Source organism: Pagrus pagrus (assembly GCF_965226575.1).
Source record: "Pagrus pagrus genome assembly, chromosome: 8".
Taxonomy (NCBI): domain Eukaryota; kingdom Metazoa; phylum Chordata; class Actinopteri; order Spariformes; family Sparidae; genus Pagrus; species Pagrus pagrus.
The window spans coordinates 5273877-5291969 of NC_140192.1; the positions used below are offsets into that span (position 1 = coordinate 5273877).

General features: G+C 41.2%; 1 protein-coding gene across 3 annotated transcripts; it reads left to right on the forward strand.

The window, feature by feature from the left end:
• Positions 1-60: 60 nt before the first annotated feature.
• On the forward strand, positions 61-16368 carry LOC311261479 (ubiquitin-associated protein 2-like). 3 transcript variants are annotated; one of them, XM_084360164.1, is made up of 30 exons: positions 61-170; positions 1597-1734; positions 2338-2415; positions 2561-2671; positions 2809-2968; positions 4893-4970; positions 5973-6036; positions 6261-6349; positions 6611-6663; positions 6951-7000; positions 7164-7395; positions 7504-7759; positions 7919-8053; positions 8252-8388; positions 8967-9205; positions 9497-9740; positions 9884-9923; positions 10220-10346; positions 10581-10638; positions 10813-11035; positions 11308-11399; positions 11924-11974; positions 12234-12312; positions 12663-12863; positions 12945-13115; positions 13940-14041; positions 14136-14168; positions 14504-14577; positions 14855-15046; positions 15527-16368. In XM_084360164.1, the coding sequence occupies exons 2-30, from the start codon at positions 1639-1641 to the stop codon at positions 15620-15622; spliced, it is 3561 nt and encodes a 1186-aa protein (XP_084216290.1). In that variant the 5' UTR covers positions 61-170; positions 1597-1638; the 3' UTR covers positions 15623-16368. The 3 variants fall into 3 exon arrangements, with proteins under 3 accessions (XP_084216290.1, XP_084216291.1, XP_084216292.1); XM_084360165.1 differs by lacking the exon at positions 14136-14168; XM_084360166.1 differs by lacking the exons at positions 13940-14041; positions 14136-14168.
• Positions 16369-18093: the final 1725 nt, after the last annotated feature.

The following is an 18093-nucleotide window of genomic DNA, read 5'->3' on the forward strand; positions in this document are numbered from 1 at the left end:
GAAGCGCGCTCCCACGCAGACGGGAGCGCGTACGTCAGGGCACGCTGTTAAACCACCTGACCGGCTCGGCGGGTTTCGGTTGGCAGGTTCGGCTTCACAACGTTGAACAACGGCGCGGTGGGTCACGTGACAGCATCTGCTGCTGCTGGCTGAGCGAAGCGTGTTAGCAGGTAAAAGAAAGAATAAACATTTATTACCTTAATGTTACCTTTTTTAAAGTCGTTTGAACTACTTTAGCGTCTGATCGTACAAGTATTTGAATACGTTTGAGAAAAAGCGATCGACCGATCCAGAGGAACCGTTTGTTCCGTTCGGTGGTTCGCTAACTAACTAGCTAGCTAGCTAGCTAACAACCCAGCGCTGTAGTGCTGCATTGTATGCGGACGGGCCGTTCACATGCCGGGGCAGCTAGCCTGCTGCTCTTATTTGTCGTAGCTGAACATTAACATGCCACGCGTTTTTCGACAACTTTTCTCCCCCTCACATCCGTTCTCCCTTCCTAGTACTAAAGTATTGGACAGAGACGGTTGTTAACGTTCGGGTAACATGCGGTGTTTTCCCTTTTAGTTTCAGTTATGTTATCATGCTGCTAACGTTAGCTAAGTCTGCCACTGGTGTTAGTTAGCCATAAAGTGACTTACGTTAGCTTTTCTCTTGGTTTACACAAAAGGGTACATCTTCGTAGTTTACATTTGTTTATCTTTTTTGTTCCTGATTCGGTGGGGCAATACGAACAGCAATAACACAGGCGGAAAGATTAAATAATAGTATGGTCGATCTGCTCATATCTTTCCACTTGAATGTGGCATTTTCATCGGCAGGGATCGAATTTGTATCGCACACGGAACAAAGACGAGCGGTTAGCCAGGCTAACCGCTAGCGCGAGCTAGACGACCTAACGCTAATGTGAACGCTAGCCAGTGCGGCTCATATTTCCGTCGAGCTTCTTTTAACATGCTATATAAGATCATGATCAGTCATCACTTACGTTAGGTACGGGTGACTAAAAACACGATAACAGTAGACAACTATATTAAACAGCTATCGTCAACATTGCCTTGCTGTCTGTTTTTCTGGCAGCCAACATGTTCAGACAATAGTAACATTAGGATTCCTGCCGGTGGATCTCTTTTGTTATGTCCCCCACGACTGTGTGTCAGCTCGTAGTATTATTAGCTAACAACCAGTTACTATATGTAATATAATCCACCCCAAGGTAGTCCTATGCCTTCGATTTCCTTTGACGCTGCTCAGCTTGACGTAAAGCCCAGGCTTCGTTATGGTTACTTAATGCGTACTATAAAATGTCAAGTGCCATTTGCCGTCGTTGATGAGGAAAAGTGTTATAATTCATACTACCCATTACATATGCTGGTGCATACTCATGTTTTTCTGTGTGTGAGACTGAGTAAATTGACACCAGGACAGCCCCCTCTTGGCTGGCTAAATTTAACCTGGGAGGCGGGGGGCGACAGATGGGGTTATAGTCTTACATGGTATACTTAACCGTGAGTCTAAGTCTGTTTATAATCCGTATATCATACTATATCATTTCACTGTGCCCTTATCTCCAATGTTTTCTTCTTTCTCCCCCAGATTTTTCTATTTTGTACATACATTGTTTTGTATATACTGTATATGATGACTTCAGTGGTCAGCAATCAGGCCCGAGGGACTCGGGACAGAACGCTGCCCAGCACCACACAAACAACACAGCCACAGAAACAGATACAGGTGGGTTTTTACCACTTCACATAACAACTTTCACACAAACCAAATCCAGCTCAATTGTATTATAGTCTAATTTTTATTTGTTCAGTACCAAATAATATCATGCTGATATAAAAAGAAAATATACAATGAATGTAAAATGTAATTTTACGGTCTTAAAGATTTTCTAGGCAACTGTGTCCAACATGGTGTTTTTCACCAGCACTGTAAAAGTGAATATAATCAAGTATCTTGCGCTACAGGTGCGGCTGCTTCGATAACTTTGATAACTATGTTTTGGGCAGAACCGTATGGTGCATCTGTGAAGCAGGGCCGCATGCGCAACCGGGCAATCATGTTTAATTTATAGAAAAAAATGCGACCTGCCTTGCACTGAAAAGTTAAATATATGTCAACTTATTTCATTAGATAATTTCAATGTTTTTAACTGAAAAATGAGACACATGGCAGCCTTACCATGGGAAAACAATGGTTTTCCTGGCAACACTTGTCTAGCAACATGCCTCGGTGTGATCAGCCTTTTAATATATTATATGAATACGAAAATGAGGCCAGGTACTGTGTTCCTGTTGTAATGTTTCTTACTTAACTCTGTTTGTTCCCCAGGCCACAGCAGAACAGATTCGTTTAGCCCAAGTGATCTATGACAAAAATGATGCTGACTTTGAAGACAAGGTCAAACAGGTAATGTGTTTTGTGCATATACACTTGTATAGACAAATTATATTCAGGAAGACCAACATACCTTCCTGGGTTCTTGGACACGAGGACCCTCATTGCGTAACATGATGATTGAATTTAATGCCCTGTGTTTCTGGCATGCTCACAGCTGATTGAGGTAACTGGGAAGACTCAAGATGAGTGCATGGTAGCCCTCCATGACTGCAACGAAGATGTAAACAGAGCCATTAATTTCCTGCTGGAGAGCACCTCTGACACAGTAAGTCTATATACACATGCACAACCCATATTCATATGCACATTGTATGGCAATTCCTCTTGGCTTTTGCAAAATTTTAATCACAATGTAGATTTGATATTGGTCATATAGTCAACCTTGTTTTTTGATTACCTCAGAACTCCTGGGAGACTGTGGGGAAAAAGCGGAGCCTTGGGAAAGAAGGAGGACCCTCGGAGATAAAGGAAAGCAGGGAGAAGAAAGGAGGAGAGAGGGAGGCCAGTCGTGGACGTGGAGGGTCCAACAGGAGGGGCAGAGGCATCAGCAGAGGGCGTGAAGGTAAGAAAGGGGTGCACGTTGTTTGTCCTGTCTAAGGCCAGAATCGGACGTTGCGACATTTAGCAGCAGGGTTGTGTGGCAGTGTCATTCCATTGTCCGTTTTGCATTTTGTATACATGCATCCATGGACACAGTATAGTGAGAGAGGGAGTCGCCCCTCTTTCTCTCTTGAGAGTGAGAGGCAATCAAACTGTCTAAACTAGGAACTATAAACCAAGATTCTGTTATTATACTGCTTATTTCATGCCTAAAATGCTTTTAGAAACATATTTAAGCTTACTGTTTAGCTGCAGTTGAGAAAAACCATGAACCAGAAGAAATCAGAAACATTTTCGTGAACAGTTTAGATACAATATTGTTTGTTACTAGATGACTGCCTTACTATTTCCTTTTTTAAGACGGACTGAGCCAAAACTAAGCACTGCCCAACTCGCAGTATGTCGCCCATTAGTGGGTTATTTCAGTTTTGGCCTATTAGATATAATCAATATTTATATATTTATTGTAGGATTAAAATTGTATTGAATATACCTTTGTGCACCACCCTTAAAGAATGGAAGACAATAACTATTTAATTTACTCACTTATATATAAGATAAGAGTATAAGATAAGATCTTATACTCTTATATATAAGATAAGAGTATAAGATAAGATCTTATACTAAGATATACATTTTGAAGTGTGATTAATGAATAGATTATTAGCTACAACCAACCATTTAACAGATAATATACCACAAGCTAGTAAAATTCGAATTTCTGGTACCTTTCTGTATTTTGTCGTGATGTACTCAAGTTGAGAGTTTTGCACACAGTCCAACCGATCACCAGTAATAAGTTGGTGCTGCTTGTGTTTTCTACGTGCTACAATACCTTACTACAAAGCCTATATTTGATCCCGTTCCATTCGTCCTGTTAAAGTTACTGCATTACTCTGTTAATACAAACTCAACACTTCATGTATCTGTTGGAAATTAAAGCCTGTTCAGCAATTAAGTGGACAATAACCCATCATATCTTGAAAAGGCTTTTATCATGAAAAATTTATACGGCTGACTTGTCTTAATTGACCTGCAAAGTTTCCATATGCATTTGAAATGTAGCTATCTTTTCTCAAGCTGCACAAGGCTGAATCTTATTTTAATCAGTCTTTCAATGTTAAACTTTAGAAGAAAGTTTAAGCTGAATGGTTGTTCTGAGAAATAAAAACGCGATCCTTGGCATGTTGCTTTGTTCGCTGGCGATCTTTCAATTATGGATTTCCATGGGGCAGGTCAGAGGAAAACCGGTTGCTCCTTTTGTTCACCTTGCCAAGTTACCGGCTTTGCATGGACCTGTTTTTGTTGCTTGTAAAGTTAGCTGGCAGACTTTGTAGCACAGTTGCTGGACCTAACTAAACATGTTAACACCCGGATTAGCAGTGTCTACTTAACTAACCAGGATTGTTAGGCAGGCTCTCACATTGCTGCTGTAGAAAAGAGTTGAATGTGTCTGTACTGGGCAGACCCCACAGAGGTCAGAGAGCCATCTAAGGGGATCTGTCGTTTTGTTTACCTGGTCGGAGATGATATCCAGGGATATCAGGTTACAGTTGAAGGAGGTGGTTGGAGGAGAGGTGCAACTATATATACATAAATTATGGGCATTATAAAAGTTCAGTTTCAGTTTAACATGGAAAGACTTGATCCATGGGATTTCCATTTTACCTATAATTGTTAGTCTGTTAAAATGCTGTTTTAAACAATGTTTGATGCATCTTTGACATTGACTTTTTATTATTAGTCTTCTGTTGCTAAAAGAACAGAGTGTATGGAGCTATCAACTTTGCTCTGATTTGTTTAGCTTTTATTTCTCCAAGATAAGTATTAATGAAGATTTTTAATGTCTTAATTTCCTTGTCCTTTTGTTTCTTGTTGGATTCCAGGTCGGTTAGAGGAGAATGGGTTTGAGGTGACTCCTGGAGAGAGAGGGGGAGACCGTGGACGCAGGGGGCGAGGTAGAGGTGAGTGATACAGAAACTATATTTTAATATACCTTCAATAATACAGTTGGCATTTTGAAAGTAAACATGAAGCTCATCTGATAAACCAAAACTTTTTAAGGCAAATCAGGTTTACATATTACTCTGGTAGAAATTTAAGGACCCTTGCTCTATAGGTTTCATACTTGGATTTCTATTTTGGGCAATCCTACAGTCCCCTATTAGCACAAAGATGTCCATGAATTTAGGCAAATTATAATATCCTGTTTTTTTTTAACTGGGATCTTTAGCTATAGACTTTGCTCAGATGTTATTGTACATGTTTTGGTGATGTAGCTGGCAGCATATCTATTTATGTCTGCAGGCATTTAGAATATTATAGCACTCAGCGTGTGGGGAATGTGCTCAGTCCCTGCAGCTGCGCGTGTGTGTGTGTGTTTGTGTGGTGAGCAGGGGGGTCGTCGATAAAAGGTAGAAAGTGGCTGAATCTGACTGGACTTGAAGGCTTTCTTTATAACAACAGATGATCTAAGAATGGTGTGGTGAAATAGGAGCCTGATTCAGAAGAAACTGATTCAAATTCCCGGTTATAATTAAACAGCAGAGAAATGCATGTGTTCTCCTGGCTGTTTACCTGTTAAATGTCTTAAGTTTAAAACCTTGAACCAAAAATAAAACTTCACTACAATGGTCTACGATAGTCTTTGGCCAAAAAAAGGCCTGAGGTTATTTAGACTTAAGACATGCCCATGTTTTTATTTTTTTACTTTAAACTAAAATGGTTTGATATTATTCCTATGACAGTCTGCCATTCGTCTGAAAAACAATGAGAGATTCAATGCAACGTATGGTTTTAATCTAGAGAAAATTAAAATATTGTCCCATTTCTGACAAAGATCAGTGAATGTAATGGTCACTGTGCGCAGCAGTTTGATGTGTCTTTTAAGAAAGCTTAATGAAGTGTTGAGGTTGAAAAGGACCAGTCAGCAGAGGTCATCTGTTGTTTTGTGTGTCCCCCCCCAGGGGTAGGAGGTCGTGGTAGAGGAAGAGCAGCTGCTGGCAACAGGTTCTCCTCCCAGGGAATGGGGTAAGAACATGTGTTTAGTTTAATCTTGGATGAGGAAGTAGTGTTAACTTAAAGTAGACACAAGAACTTGAAAACAATATATGACAAAACATATCTCAATCTCCCCGTTCTGTAGCATTAACAGAAGCAATTAGTTGCAACAATAGATCAGACAGTTTTCTCTTCAATTTCCTTTATTGGCTCACCTTCCCAACCTTTTTTCTTTCTACTCATCTTCTTTTCAGCACCTTTAATCCTGCTGACTACACAGCCAACTCTGGAACTCGCCAGGAGGCGTGGGAAGGGGACGGCAACGAACCTGCTGAGGGAACTGGTAAGGAAATTGATAGAACATAAGGTGTCAAGCAGTTTCATACCTTTCTATGGACTGGCTTAATTCAACTGGCTAATTGTATTCAGTTTAAAGGTATCCTCGTCTAGAGTTCACTTGCCCTAAATTGAGTAGTTCCAATTTCTGGCTACTAGGTGCCTAATAAAAGCAGAAACAAGCACAAATGTAAAAAAATAATCAGTCACTTGTACATTTAGTGTTGAATTAAAGCATTCATTATTTTTTTTTATGTATATCTTTTAGGACCTTGGGGAGGCAATCTGGAAGACTGGACTGCAGAAGAGTGGAATGAAGATGTAAGGCAGCACTTTTTTAATGACCTGAAAGGGATTTGCAATGCTTCAGTTTGAGGGCTTATAGAAAGTTTATGTACACTGTTGTAAATCTGCACTGGCCCGCCTAATGTCTAGTATCATTGGCTACTGCCGTTTAGTCAGTAAAATACCAATGGTCAAGATTCAGTGATTTTTATGTGGTGTAACAATATTAATGTGACTCTGGCTGGTTGTTAATTTTCGGTACAGCTCATATTCTTATATTAATCTGATGGATGACTGTTTTTACTTCCTGTTCTTTCTCACAGTTGTCTGAGACCAAAGTATTCACTGCCTCCTCTGCTCCAGCAAACCACAAGTAAGCCATTCTACCAGTCGAGTCATCATAAAACACCACAGAGAGGCCCTATTTTGGAGAATACATTTTAGTTAATCTTTACAGATATCTTGTCCTTGTCGAACGTCTGTCCGAAACGTTCCTCTCTTCACCCCTACCACTCTTTTCTCTTTCTTCTCCTTAGTGTGGACCTGGCTGGCCTACTGCCTAAGGCTGGAGTGGCTGTAGGGGGTTCTATGGAGACTGACTTGGGGGCGATAGTCGATGGCCCCTCAGCCGAGGACTTAGGCCAAAGCCTGGTGTTTACCAATTCTCACCACAATGGACGCACTGCAACACACAGTTACGCACACGCCACAGCCAACAGCTATGCTCATGCCGCCTCTGCTGGTACCATCTACGCGCATGCTGCACTGGTACAGACAGCCACACGTGCAAGCACCTACATATGTCTTTATGTAACTTCACCCTGATATCTGGCATGAGTGTATTTAGTTCTTGTTTTGCTTCTCTAATCCTTGCAGTCCTCAGTTCTGGGTTCTGGTTTTGGGTCCCTGAATGCACCTAAGCAGACACCTGCCTCTGACATGAGGACACCAGAGCAGCTTAACGGGCCTCGGCTTGGTCAGAGAGCAAGTCAGACGTTGGCCACCACCAGCAACAGTAATGTTTCCAAAGATGCAGGGCCATCTCCAATACAGAACCCTGCTCCTGCCTCCTCTCCTTCTGTAGAGGTCAAGGCTCAGAGAGTTGAGAATGGCCCTCTTACTGCCCAACACTGTAAGTCTATCTCAAAGTAAAGCTAAAAATCCAACCGAGAAATTTAACACGACTATTACATTTTAGTAGTTCCTCTTGATGACAACCATAGAAAAGTTAGAGTGCACTGAAGTACAATAGCTGAATGAATATGTATATATTTATCCCCATTCTCTTCAGTGGAGATGAAGCTTCAGCCAGAGCCATCAGCAGTGCTCAGCCAGCTTGCTCAGAGACAACAGTCCTCCATCCTCCCCACCACAGAGCCTCTGGGCCTGTCTCAGTTGCATGCTCCACAGGTCCCTACACCGCCAGGTAGGACTGCAGAACGGTATCATACTATGCCACTAGAGGTTTGGAAGTCTGCATAGTTGACAATACCTTGAGCTGTTTAATATCCACAATGGCAGGAATGCAAGCAAATCCTAAAATGTGCTTCTGCCTTGGCTGTGGACTGGTGAGCAATCAAAACCTTATCTTGTGACTGAGACTGCTTCTTTCAATCTTCTTCAGGTCATGAATCCTCTGTCCCTCCTGTGAGAGATGGAGCTTCTCCAGGAGTGAAGCTACAAGGCATTGAGCCTCCCAACACAGAAGCCCCTCAGCGGCAGCTAAAGATACAAAGACGCAGAGTCCCACCTCCCTCAAAGGTAAGCTCTTCAGATATCTGAACCTTTTATCACACAAAGTGTACAACTCCATGTTAACATTACAAAAGAGCAGTACTACTTGCAAGGCTGGATAGAAACTGAAAGTCTTACCAATCATTTATTTGCTTTCATGGTTGACATGACAAGCCAGCTGGCTGATTGGCTATGTGGTAGGGACAGACTGAATGAAGTATCAGAAAGCTGAAAACCCCCCACTTTTGTGACTTTACCTGCTATAATCATCCATAAAATCTTGTTAAACAAACGCAGATGATGTAGATAGGTATACAGTCCTTTTTCGGTATATCTGCTGTACCTTATACAAGTGTTTGTTACCAGAGCCTGCTCTTCTGCTGCAGAATTTATGGCAGTTTATACTCCACCACATTCAAGTAGCAATTCACATGAATGTCTTGACTAAACACATTTCGTTTTTGACCAAAAATAACTTATTTCTGCATATTTTAAATTGAAACCTGTATTTTGAATATTTAACAAAGTACGGAAATACACTACAAGTAATCAAATTGACCCATGCATCGGCCCTCTTTTACTCAATTCACTCTTTGTTTACTCAGATCCCGTCATCAGCAGTGGAGATGCCAGGCTCAGCAGATATATCTGGCTTGAATGTTCAGTTTGGAGCTCTTGATTTTGGGTCTGAGGCTGGTAGTGGAGCGGTAGACATGGCACAAACAGAGTTGGCCAGTGAGCAAGCCCCAGCTCAGGCTCCAGCTCCGGCACCCTTGACTGTCCCTACAGCTGTTCCCACACAGCAGCCACAGAGCAGCCTGTTCTCCAAGCCTGGATCTATGAGGTGGGTATATGTGTGAGTTATGAGTTGGTATGAGGCACATGTTGGTCTGTTTCTGTGATAAATGTCTTTTTCTTTTTAAATTATGTTGTACATGTTTTTATTAGTGCAATGCAAAGAGTAGAACTTTCATAGAAGCCATGGGCACAACATATTATCAATGCACTAAAAAGGGTTTAGAGATCATGTCTTCATTTTAGCTCAGTTACAGCTAGGAACGCCTCTTCTGGCATATTCTTGGAGTGTTTATTTTATGTTTATCTTTGCCCATCTTTTTCTCTGTCCTTCGAACAGTGAACACATGAGCAGCATACCCACCTTACCCTCAGCCGTGTCGGATCCCAGCTTCCCCTCACCATCACTGGGCTTACCCAGTGCCACGCCCTCCCCCTCCCTGGGTCTTCCCAGTGCAGCCACTCCACCCTCTTCTACAGCCCCTACTGCAGTCAGCCGTGTGGAGAGCAGTGGGCAAAGGTCCCTGCCACCTCACCTGGGCTTCTCTCAGAGCAAAGATGTCCCCTCACCTGCTGCTCTCACGGTGAGGAGAAACCATTTTCTTTGTGTATGTATTGGGGACAAAAGGATTAGGACCACTACTGAGTTTACTGTTTGTGAAAGCTATGTCTGACACCAAAACAAGTAAAATGATAATACTAAGACTTCCATCATTTCTTTTCATAGAATGGCTACAGCAGCATGAAGATGCAGAGCACACAGGACAGTAAGTACTCTCAGCATCGTCAGTTCAAGTGAACTGCACTGGAGTGGCCAATGAAATACAGTATAATGAATATTGATTGCTAAATGCATCTAATAGGGGAAGTGAAAGGGAGTCCTTACAGTGAAAGTAGAGGAGAATTGATAAAGACCAGGATATACCCAACCCATCAATCTTATTCAACGTACTTTAATTTATTCAATAAATATGTTCAGTCACTTTTATTCCTCCTCACAATCAGTTTGTAACATCAACACACAAAAATGACATTGAAATCTCTCATTCTTCTTTTAAACCAGCCACGTCATCATCTAGAACAGTGAAAACTGAGTCTCCTATTATGACGAGTGACAGTGGGCCTAGCCACCATATTCCTTCTCCTGCAGTTACACCCTCCCACTCGACACCCATCCCCTCGCTCAGCAGGTAAGGCGTGGTTAATTTTATAGTGCACATTATTTCTGGTGTGTGTGTGTTTCTTTGTTTGTCTGTGTGTTTGTTGGGAGATAATGATGGATTTAAGCACATATCTCAATACTAAATGTAGAGAAAACGTTGTCTGAATCTCCCATCCTTCTGCTCATGCTTCCTGGGTGAAGTATTTTTGTTGCTTCATCAGATTTAAGCAGGCTGACTGATTCATTCATTCTCTTTTTCTAGTCATGTGACCAATACGCACTCTTCTGGATCAGCCCTTGCCACAAGCTCATCCCTCACTGTAAGTTTGTAGTGTATTTGCTGACACTTAATGTGCAGTTTTTTTTATTTTCTGTCCAAAGCTGAGACTTTTAGAAAAACATGGTTTTACTTACAAGGACATCCATGCCTTGACTTTAGACAGTCTGTGGTTCTCGCCTCACACATCTTCTCCTCTCTTGTCCTGTTCCATCAGATAAATAATGAGGACAGCAGCAGTAGTGGCAACCTCCATGCCTATTCATCGTCGTCATCCAGCCAAGCTGTCAATCCCAGTCCTTCAGTTCCCATGGCTGTCAGCAGCTCAACCACAAATGGCCTGCACCAATCTGGAGCGCCTGGTTTAACTCCTAATGGCACAAACACCACACTCTCAGCTGCAGGCAGCCGCGTGGCTCCCCTGCTTACCAACACCTCCGGTAGGCTCATAGGTTTACACAAGAATCATGCCGCCGTCCCATGCAACTACTTTACAAAAGGTTCTTAAAATGAAAAAAGTGTAATCTTCTTCAAATACAATTGTTTACTACCTTCATTGGCTATCTGTTTTGACACTGAACGAGGGTAGTAAAACTGTACACATGTATCTGAATTATGTACAAATATAAATCACTTTACTTTATTAAAAATTTAGTTACTCTTGCACCTTTTTAAAGTCGGTTCAAAAACTCCTTGCATTTCTCTTTGCCAGGTAAAGCTCCTCCCAACTTGGCCCAAGGAGTGCCACCTCTCCTGGCCAACCAGTACATCATGGGCCCTGGTGGCTTGCTCCCTGCTTACCCGGTAACAATATGCTGTCATAATCATTTATTTACTTCTTTGTGTATTAATTAGTCCCCTGGGGTTTTTTTTGTTTTTTTTAAAGGGCAAGAACGGTTGTTTCATTAAAATTAGATACATGACTGTTAGTTGGGAGATAATGATGGATTTAAGCACATATCTCAATACTAAATGTAGAGAAAACATTGTCTGAATCTCCCATCCTTCTGCTCATGCATAGATAGGTGTTGGTGTCTTTCTTAAGGAACTAACCTACACAGACCTGTTTAGCGTCTTCATTCTGTCATCAATCTATTTAAGTTTCATGTCAGAGAGCCCTGCAATTTACCGTGAGTGGTACATTGCATTGACCAGTTATAGCAGTGAGCTTACTCCACAGTTTATGGAGTTTTTCAATGTTGGTGAGGATGTTTTTAGAAGGTTCTGATCAAAAATGACATGGATTGCAGCCAACAATGAGATTTTGTAGTCTTAAAATGGTATTAAATAATCACCTTTCCTTCCCTCCATGATCTTTATTTCAACAGCAAATCTATGGATATGAAGACTTGCAAATGCTGCAGTCTCGCCTTCCTATGGTGAGTCCCTTGTTGTTTTCTCTGTCATGTACTCTTTGGCATATTACTTGGTTCTAGATTTTTTTTAATCAGAAATTGGTTCTTTAGATGTGTTTTCCTGTGTATTTAAATCTTGCTAGCCTTAGAAAAGTAAAGACATTGCATGTCAGTACCACCAAATTTTCAAAGTAGCAGTCTGAGACGTACAGATAGAAAAGAGAAAAAAAATAGGGAGGACTATGTTTCACATTTTAATTATGGTATTATTCTTTTTTCACAGGACTATTATGGTGTAACATTCCCTGGTACAACAGCTGCAATGCCTGGAAGAGATGCCCTGGCCAATAATCTATATTCTGGTGAGTGAAATTTTATGTTGAACTGGTTTGTGAGTCTGTGCTGATCTTGTAATGTTTCTAGCTAAGTTAACTTGCACTGACACAGAACACTTGACACAATTAACCCAATTTCATATAACTACATATGTCTGTTCATACCACATTTCAGTTATAGTGATTTTTGTGCTTGAGCATATTAAGTTGATTGGTTTACATCAACATGGTGATTTTGATTTATTAGCAACTGAGGTGAAGTACTTTGATTTCTTAATTTGATGCCTTTGCTAATTCATGTATCTGTTTAACAGACCGGCAAAAGAATTTTATATTTTGTCAACTTCAATTTTGTCTTTCAATATTTTTCTGTCTAGGTGAAGCGACAAAGTTTGGCAGGAATGACTCTTCATCTCCAGCTCCCCCAACCAGCCTGTCTACAGCAGGGGTACAGTCACAGCCCCAGCAGGCTCCACAGGCAGGAACACAGGGACAGGGCCAGGGACAGAGCCAGGGTCAGCAAACACAGAACCAGGCCTTCCTCAACCCCCCTCTGCCCCCTGGCTACGGATACACTGGTAAAGCAAAATTATTTTTTAAGTTTAATTATGTCGATTGTATAGCAATTTGCATTATTTTTCTAACTAACCATCTTACAGGTCTGCCGTACTATGCTGGTGTGCCTGGGGTTCCCTCAGCCTTCCAGTACGGCCCCACCGTCTTTGTGCCTCCTGCTTCGGCCAAGCAACCTACAATGGGCCTGGCTAACCCCTCCAATCAGTACCACCAACAGCATCAGCCCAGCTATGGACAGCATGCATATGGCACAGGTGAGACCAGGACAGAAGAAGGAGGATCTGGCTGATGTTGTTTCTACGATAAACAAAGCACATTGTTTTAGAGACCTTTTTGAAGACTTTGTCCAGCAGTTTGAATTCAGCTTTTGAATTCATATAAATTACTTAAACTTGTGCTTGTTTGAACTATGACAGCACAGGTTTAGCTTAGATTATATGTAATTAATTATTACAGTACCACAATCTGTCAATGCCACAAAAAAATAGTTAAGAGGATTACTAGATCAACTTTAACAGTTGGACTGGGTTATCTGGCTACTTACTTCTGTCTCTGTTTTTATGCTCAAAAGTACACAAGCCTACTCTCTTGTCTTACAGCACTATGTAACTGTCAGACAATTTTTGGTGTCATGTATAGTAACAGTTTGGTACAGCTGTATTTACGATTACAAGTATTGTGACAGAATGTGTGTTTAAAGAGACCTTGGCATAATTAGGTGTGTAGAGAAAAGGCAAAAGAAAATTCAGTTTCCAAGCTTTTATACATGTACACCAAATGCTGCATGTGCGTGTGGAATTGGGCCTGTGGGTGTGTTTTTTGCTTGTGCTGCATGCATAGCTTAAACCCCCTGCTGAAGTTGGACACGGCTCAATGTAGACACCGCTGCCATTCTAGTCAGGTTACCTTACTGCCTCTCTCTCCCCCGCCCCCCTCACCTCTCTTCCCATCTTTTTTCTTCCTCTTTCCTTCTCTTCACTTCATCTGTTCCCCTTCTCCTTTCTCTTCCTACCTCCTCCCTCTCTTCTGCTCGCTCTGCCTCCTGTCTTCTTCTGAACTCCTCCTCATCCTCCTTCAGCCTTTGATGACCTGTCTCAAGCCCACGGGGAGTACAGTAAGGGAGGGTACGGAGGCTCGGCCCAGTCACAGGCCAAGTCAGCGGGCAGCGGCCCAGGGAAAGGTACACACACAAAACATGTGCGCACACTCTAACAACAGACACAAAGTCAGTGGGCATTTTCCTGTGGGAAAAATGGATGTACTCACAATTACAGATGATTCTGCAGTCAAGAGTGTTCTGGAGAAAGGTGTGTATATGCACGTGTGTGATTGCACTTTGATGTGCACATTAATGGATACCCGCAAAGGGGTGAAAAAAAGTGAGAAACATGCCTCTGCACTTCCTCAGTTAATATGCTTCTTCCTACTGGCTGCCCCCTCCTACTAACAGTGGAAATGAACATTCAGTGCTTAATATTCACTCATCAGTGAAGTGACACAGTTGTTCTTCAGCCCACTTAACCCCTTGATTTCCCCTCTCTTCTTTATTGTTCCCTTCTTCCCTTTCTTTCCTCCCTTCCCTCTTGAATTCCAATCTTTTTCTTTATCCCTTTCCTTCGCACTCTTTTCCTCCTTCTCTCAGCACCAGGACTGTCGGGGTCAGGTACCAGTGGAGGAGTACCTGATATGGGAGGTTCAATCTACAGCAAAACTCAGGTGAGTGACTTGCTTGACCTGTTCTGCAAATAATTTTCTTGATTACAACCAGAAAATGTGCAGCACATTATCTTGAATGACCTATTAACTAAAGTTGTAAAATAAGCAAGGATACAGAAATGTCTGTATGGACGAGTTATTTTTAGAAGGCTAGATAAATTGTGCATGATGTGCATTTAATTTATTATTAAACCTTTTATACATACATGCATGTGCTTAATCAATTTGGCCTGTATATGCGCTTTTAAACCTCTTCTTTCTTCTCTGTTCCCTTTAGTCATTTGACAAGCAGGGCTTCCACACAGGGACACCTCCACCCTTCAGCCTGCCTTCGGCACTGGGGGGAACAGGGCCCCTGAACCCTGGTGGTGCTCCTGGTTACGCTCCTGCTCCCTTCCTGCACATCCTGCCACCACATCAACAGCCCCACTCCCAGCTGCTGCACCATCACCTCACACAGGACGGACAGGTAAACTGAAATTTCTATACACATGTCACATTTTTGCCCAGCCAGAATTTCACAAAAGTTTGCATCACAGTATGTTTTAATCTAGGTGTTAATTTATTATTTTGTCCATTGTGTTAAGACAACCAAGTTTCCTGAATAGTTTTGTATGGTATTGAGTTAGCTGTCAGAGGTGAGCAACCAAACAAGACTGCTCCTTTGTGCATTAACCTGCATCTCTGCAGTTTTCAGTTTTCAGCAACTTAATAGACCTTTTTGATCAAATAGTCCCAGGATAATTTTTGCCCAAGAACTAAAAAGTCAGGCAATAAATCCTGGATCTATAGGTTCCTTCTGGTTGCGCTATTGAAGTGTCCATTTAAAAGTTCCCGATGATGTTCCTTTAGCTAGAAGAGGCCAGTGATCCACGTGGGAAATTAAATAAACCTTTTAAGTAGTTACTTGGTCTGAAACATGGTTGACTGAATTGAATTGTTCTTGCAGGGTGGTGCTGGTCAGCGCAGTCAGTCCAGCAGCATGCAGCAGAAGACCCAAGGCAGCAAGTCCAGCTACGGCAGCTCCCCCTACTGGGCCAACTGAGGAATGCTTCCAACTCCCCTCCTCCCCAAAAGGCTGTGTGTGTGCGCGAGCGAGTTTGTGTAAAGCTAAACAAAAAATAGCAAACAGAAAGACACACTACCCTCACAATGAGCAACCTTGGGCTCCCTTGCCCTGCTCCCCCCACCTCCACAGGTCCTCATAAGTCTTTTGGGTTCTCTCTTTCCCCCCCTTTTCAAAATTGGTTGTACATGTAAGATATTTATGTATGTATTTATATATATATACTGTATATGTAATAGTAGAACATGAAATGTGGTTGCTGCATTTTATTTTTGAAGGACTTTTGTTTACTTTTTTCAAAACTGCAGGAAAAAGATGTTACATTAAGACAGAATGAGAAGATGATTATGATGGTGAGAGCGAGTGGAAAAGATGATCTAAAACTTCCTGTAAGAAACCAGAAAAAGGAAATGGAGAGAGCTATAGCACTGATTGCATATGAGGACATTTCAGATGGGGGTGGGGTTTATAATAACTAACTGCATCTGTCTCGTCTTTTTCTTTTTTTTATACATAACTTCCTGAATGACCAGGCTCATTCCCCAAACTTCATTTTGTAGCTTCCTGTCTTTCCCCTCCTGCCTCTCGACCTTCTTTTGGAGAGCTGCCTACTCTCCTCGTGTCAACACCTTCCCTTTAAAGACAGACCTGTCCATCTAAATTTTATATTTTAATTTAATTTTAACCCTGATTTCCCTCGAAATAAAAGTTCTGAGCAGTTGGAACTCTGACTTGTCTGAGTCTTTTTTTACTTGTGTTTTTCATATGGGTGTTTCTTGAGTTCAAACTTGAGTTTTCTGATTTAATTGTGCTGTGATAGAGATGACAACTATTTACACAAATGTACAGCTAATTCTGTATCATAGAAAGGCCCTTGCCAGATGTTTTCACATTCAGTCCTCTGTGTAAAAAAGTTTGAAACAAAAAACCTGGTAACACGCAGAAGGCAGAAGATGTCATTTATATTAAATAAAATAATCACTACAGACACCTGAGGTGATATAAAACTGATGAAGCATTTAATTTATAGTTATTTTAGACAGTTTGGGTACACATGGGTCAATGACTTTGTACAGAGTCAGATTGAGTTTTTGTTTAAAATTTAGGTAAAAATAAAAAATGGAGAACACACTCAGCCCAAATCTGTAAATGAAGGCAAAATAGAACAGCAATTTGTTTGTTCATTTTCATTTAATGAAAAATGTACCTTCTGTTGTTTTGACCTGTAGAAAATTGCTCTATTTAATGCAAAATTGCGTGAAATGAATCAAACAACCTATTTCAAAAACCAAAATTAACATTTTCTGTCACCTGGTTGCCGTAACTGTGTTATCTCGAATAGTATTTTAAGCCGGTTGGCCATATGGTGGCCCAGCTTGAGCGAGACACAGGTGGCTCTGATTACAGTGAATCCATCATAAGACACCTCCTTTTCCCATGAAATGCATATTCTATGATGCTATTAATAAACAAAAAGGTACCACAGAAACAAAGGAAGGAGCCTGAAATTAATTAGTATTTTGCATTAACTTGTTCCTTGGCTCATGACTCTGCACAGCACAAACTTTTTAGTTTAAATATGAAAAGAAGAAACGGGACAACTGAAAAATGTGAATGTGCTGAATTTCCTGCCATTATTCAATTTATAATCAGACACTGTTCACCTGTTTACCCAACATCACCTGTGTTTGTGATTGGTGGTCAAATTTGAAGCTGGGGATCAAGGCCTCTTCTGAATAAACACTAGCTGTTGAATTGACAGATAAACACAACATAATCTGTTAACCAGTCAAAACAAAAAAACTGGACCATGACTTCCTCCTGATTTTACACACCTATCTGAGAACATCACATGCATTCCCAGTTATACTAATGCATTATGGGTGTTCTTTACATGATGTTTGATTTATCTCAAGGATGTTTGAAGGTCCATAAAGGGGGAAGAATGTTTCTGTCAATACTGTGCAATAAGATCTTCTATACTAAATACAGTGGTGATACCAATTATGAATGGGTTGAAGAGTTGGGCAAAGTTTTGGTTACTTTGATTTGAAATGCAATCCAGTAAAGGCTAAAAACAGTGACCCTCTTAGCTTAGCTTTTAAATTGCTTTTATATTTGATGTGTTTAGTGTCTTATCTTTCTCATTTTTGCTGTATTTTTTAATAATGTCAAGCACATTGAATTGCTTTGATGTATAAAATGTGCTATACAAATAAAATTGCTTTGCCTAATTCTCCTCCACCTGGGTGAGAAAAGGTACATGAACGTGAAAATATTGACAGAGTTCAACTTCAATCCATCTATGTATGGTCTTACCATTTACCACCAGATGGCAACATAGCTATGTCTTCTATAGCCAATTCCTTGAGCCACAGGAGTGCAGTTTTTGACACAGGTGGCCAGACCAGGTGGGTCACAGCTCACTGGACCACCGCAAAAAAAAGATC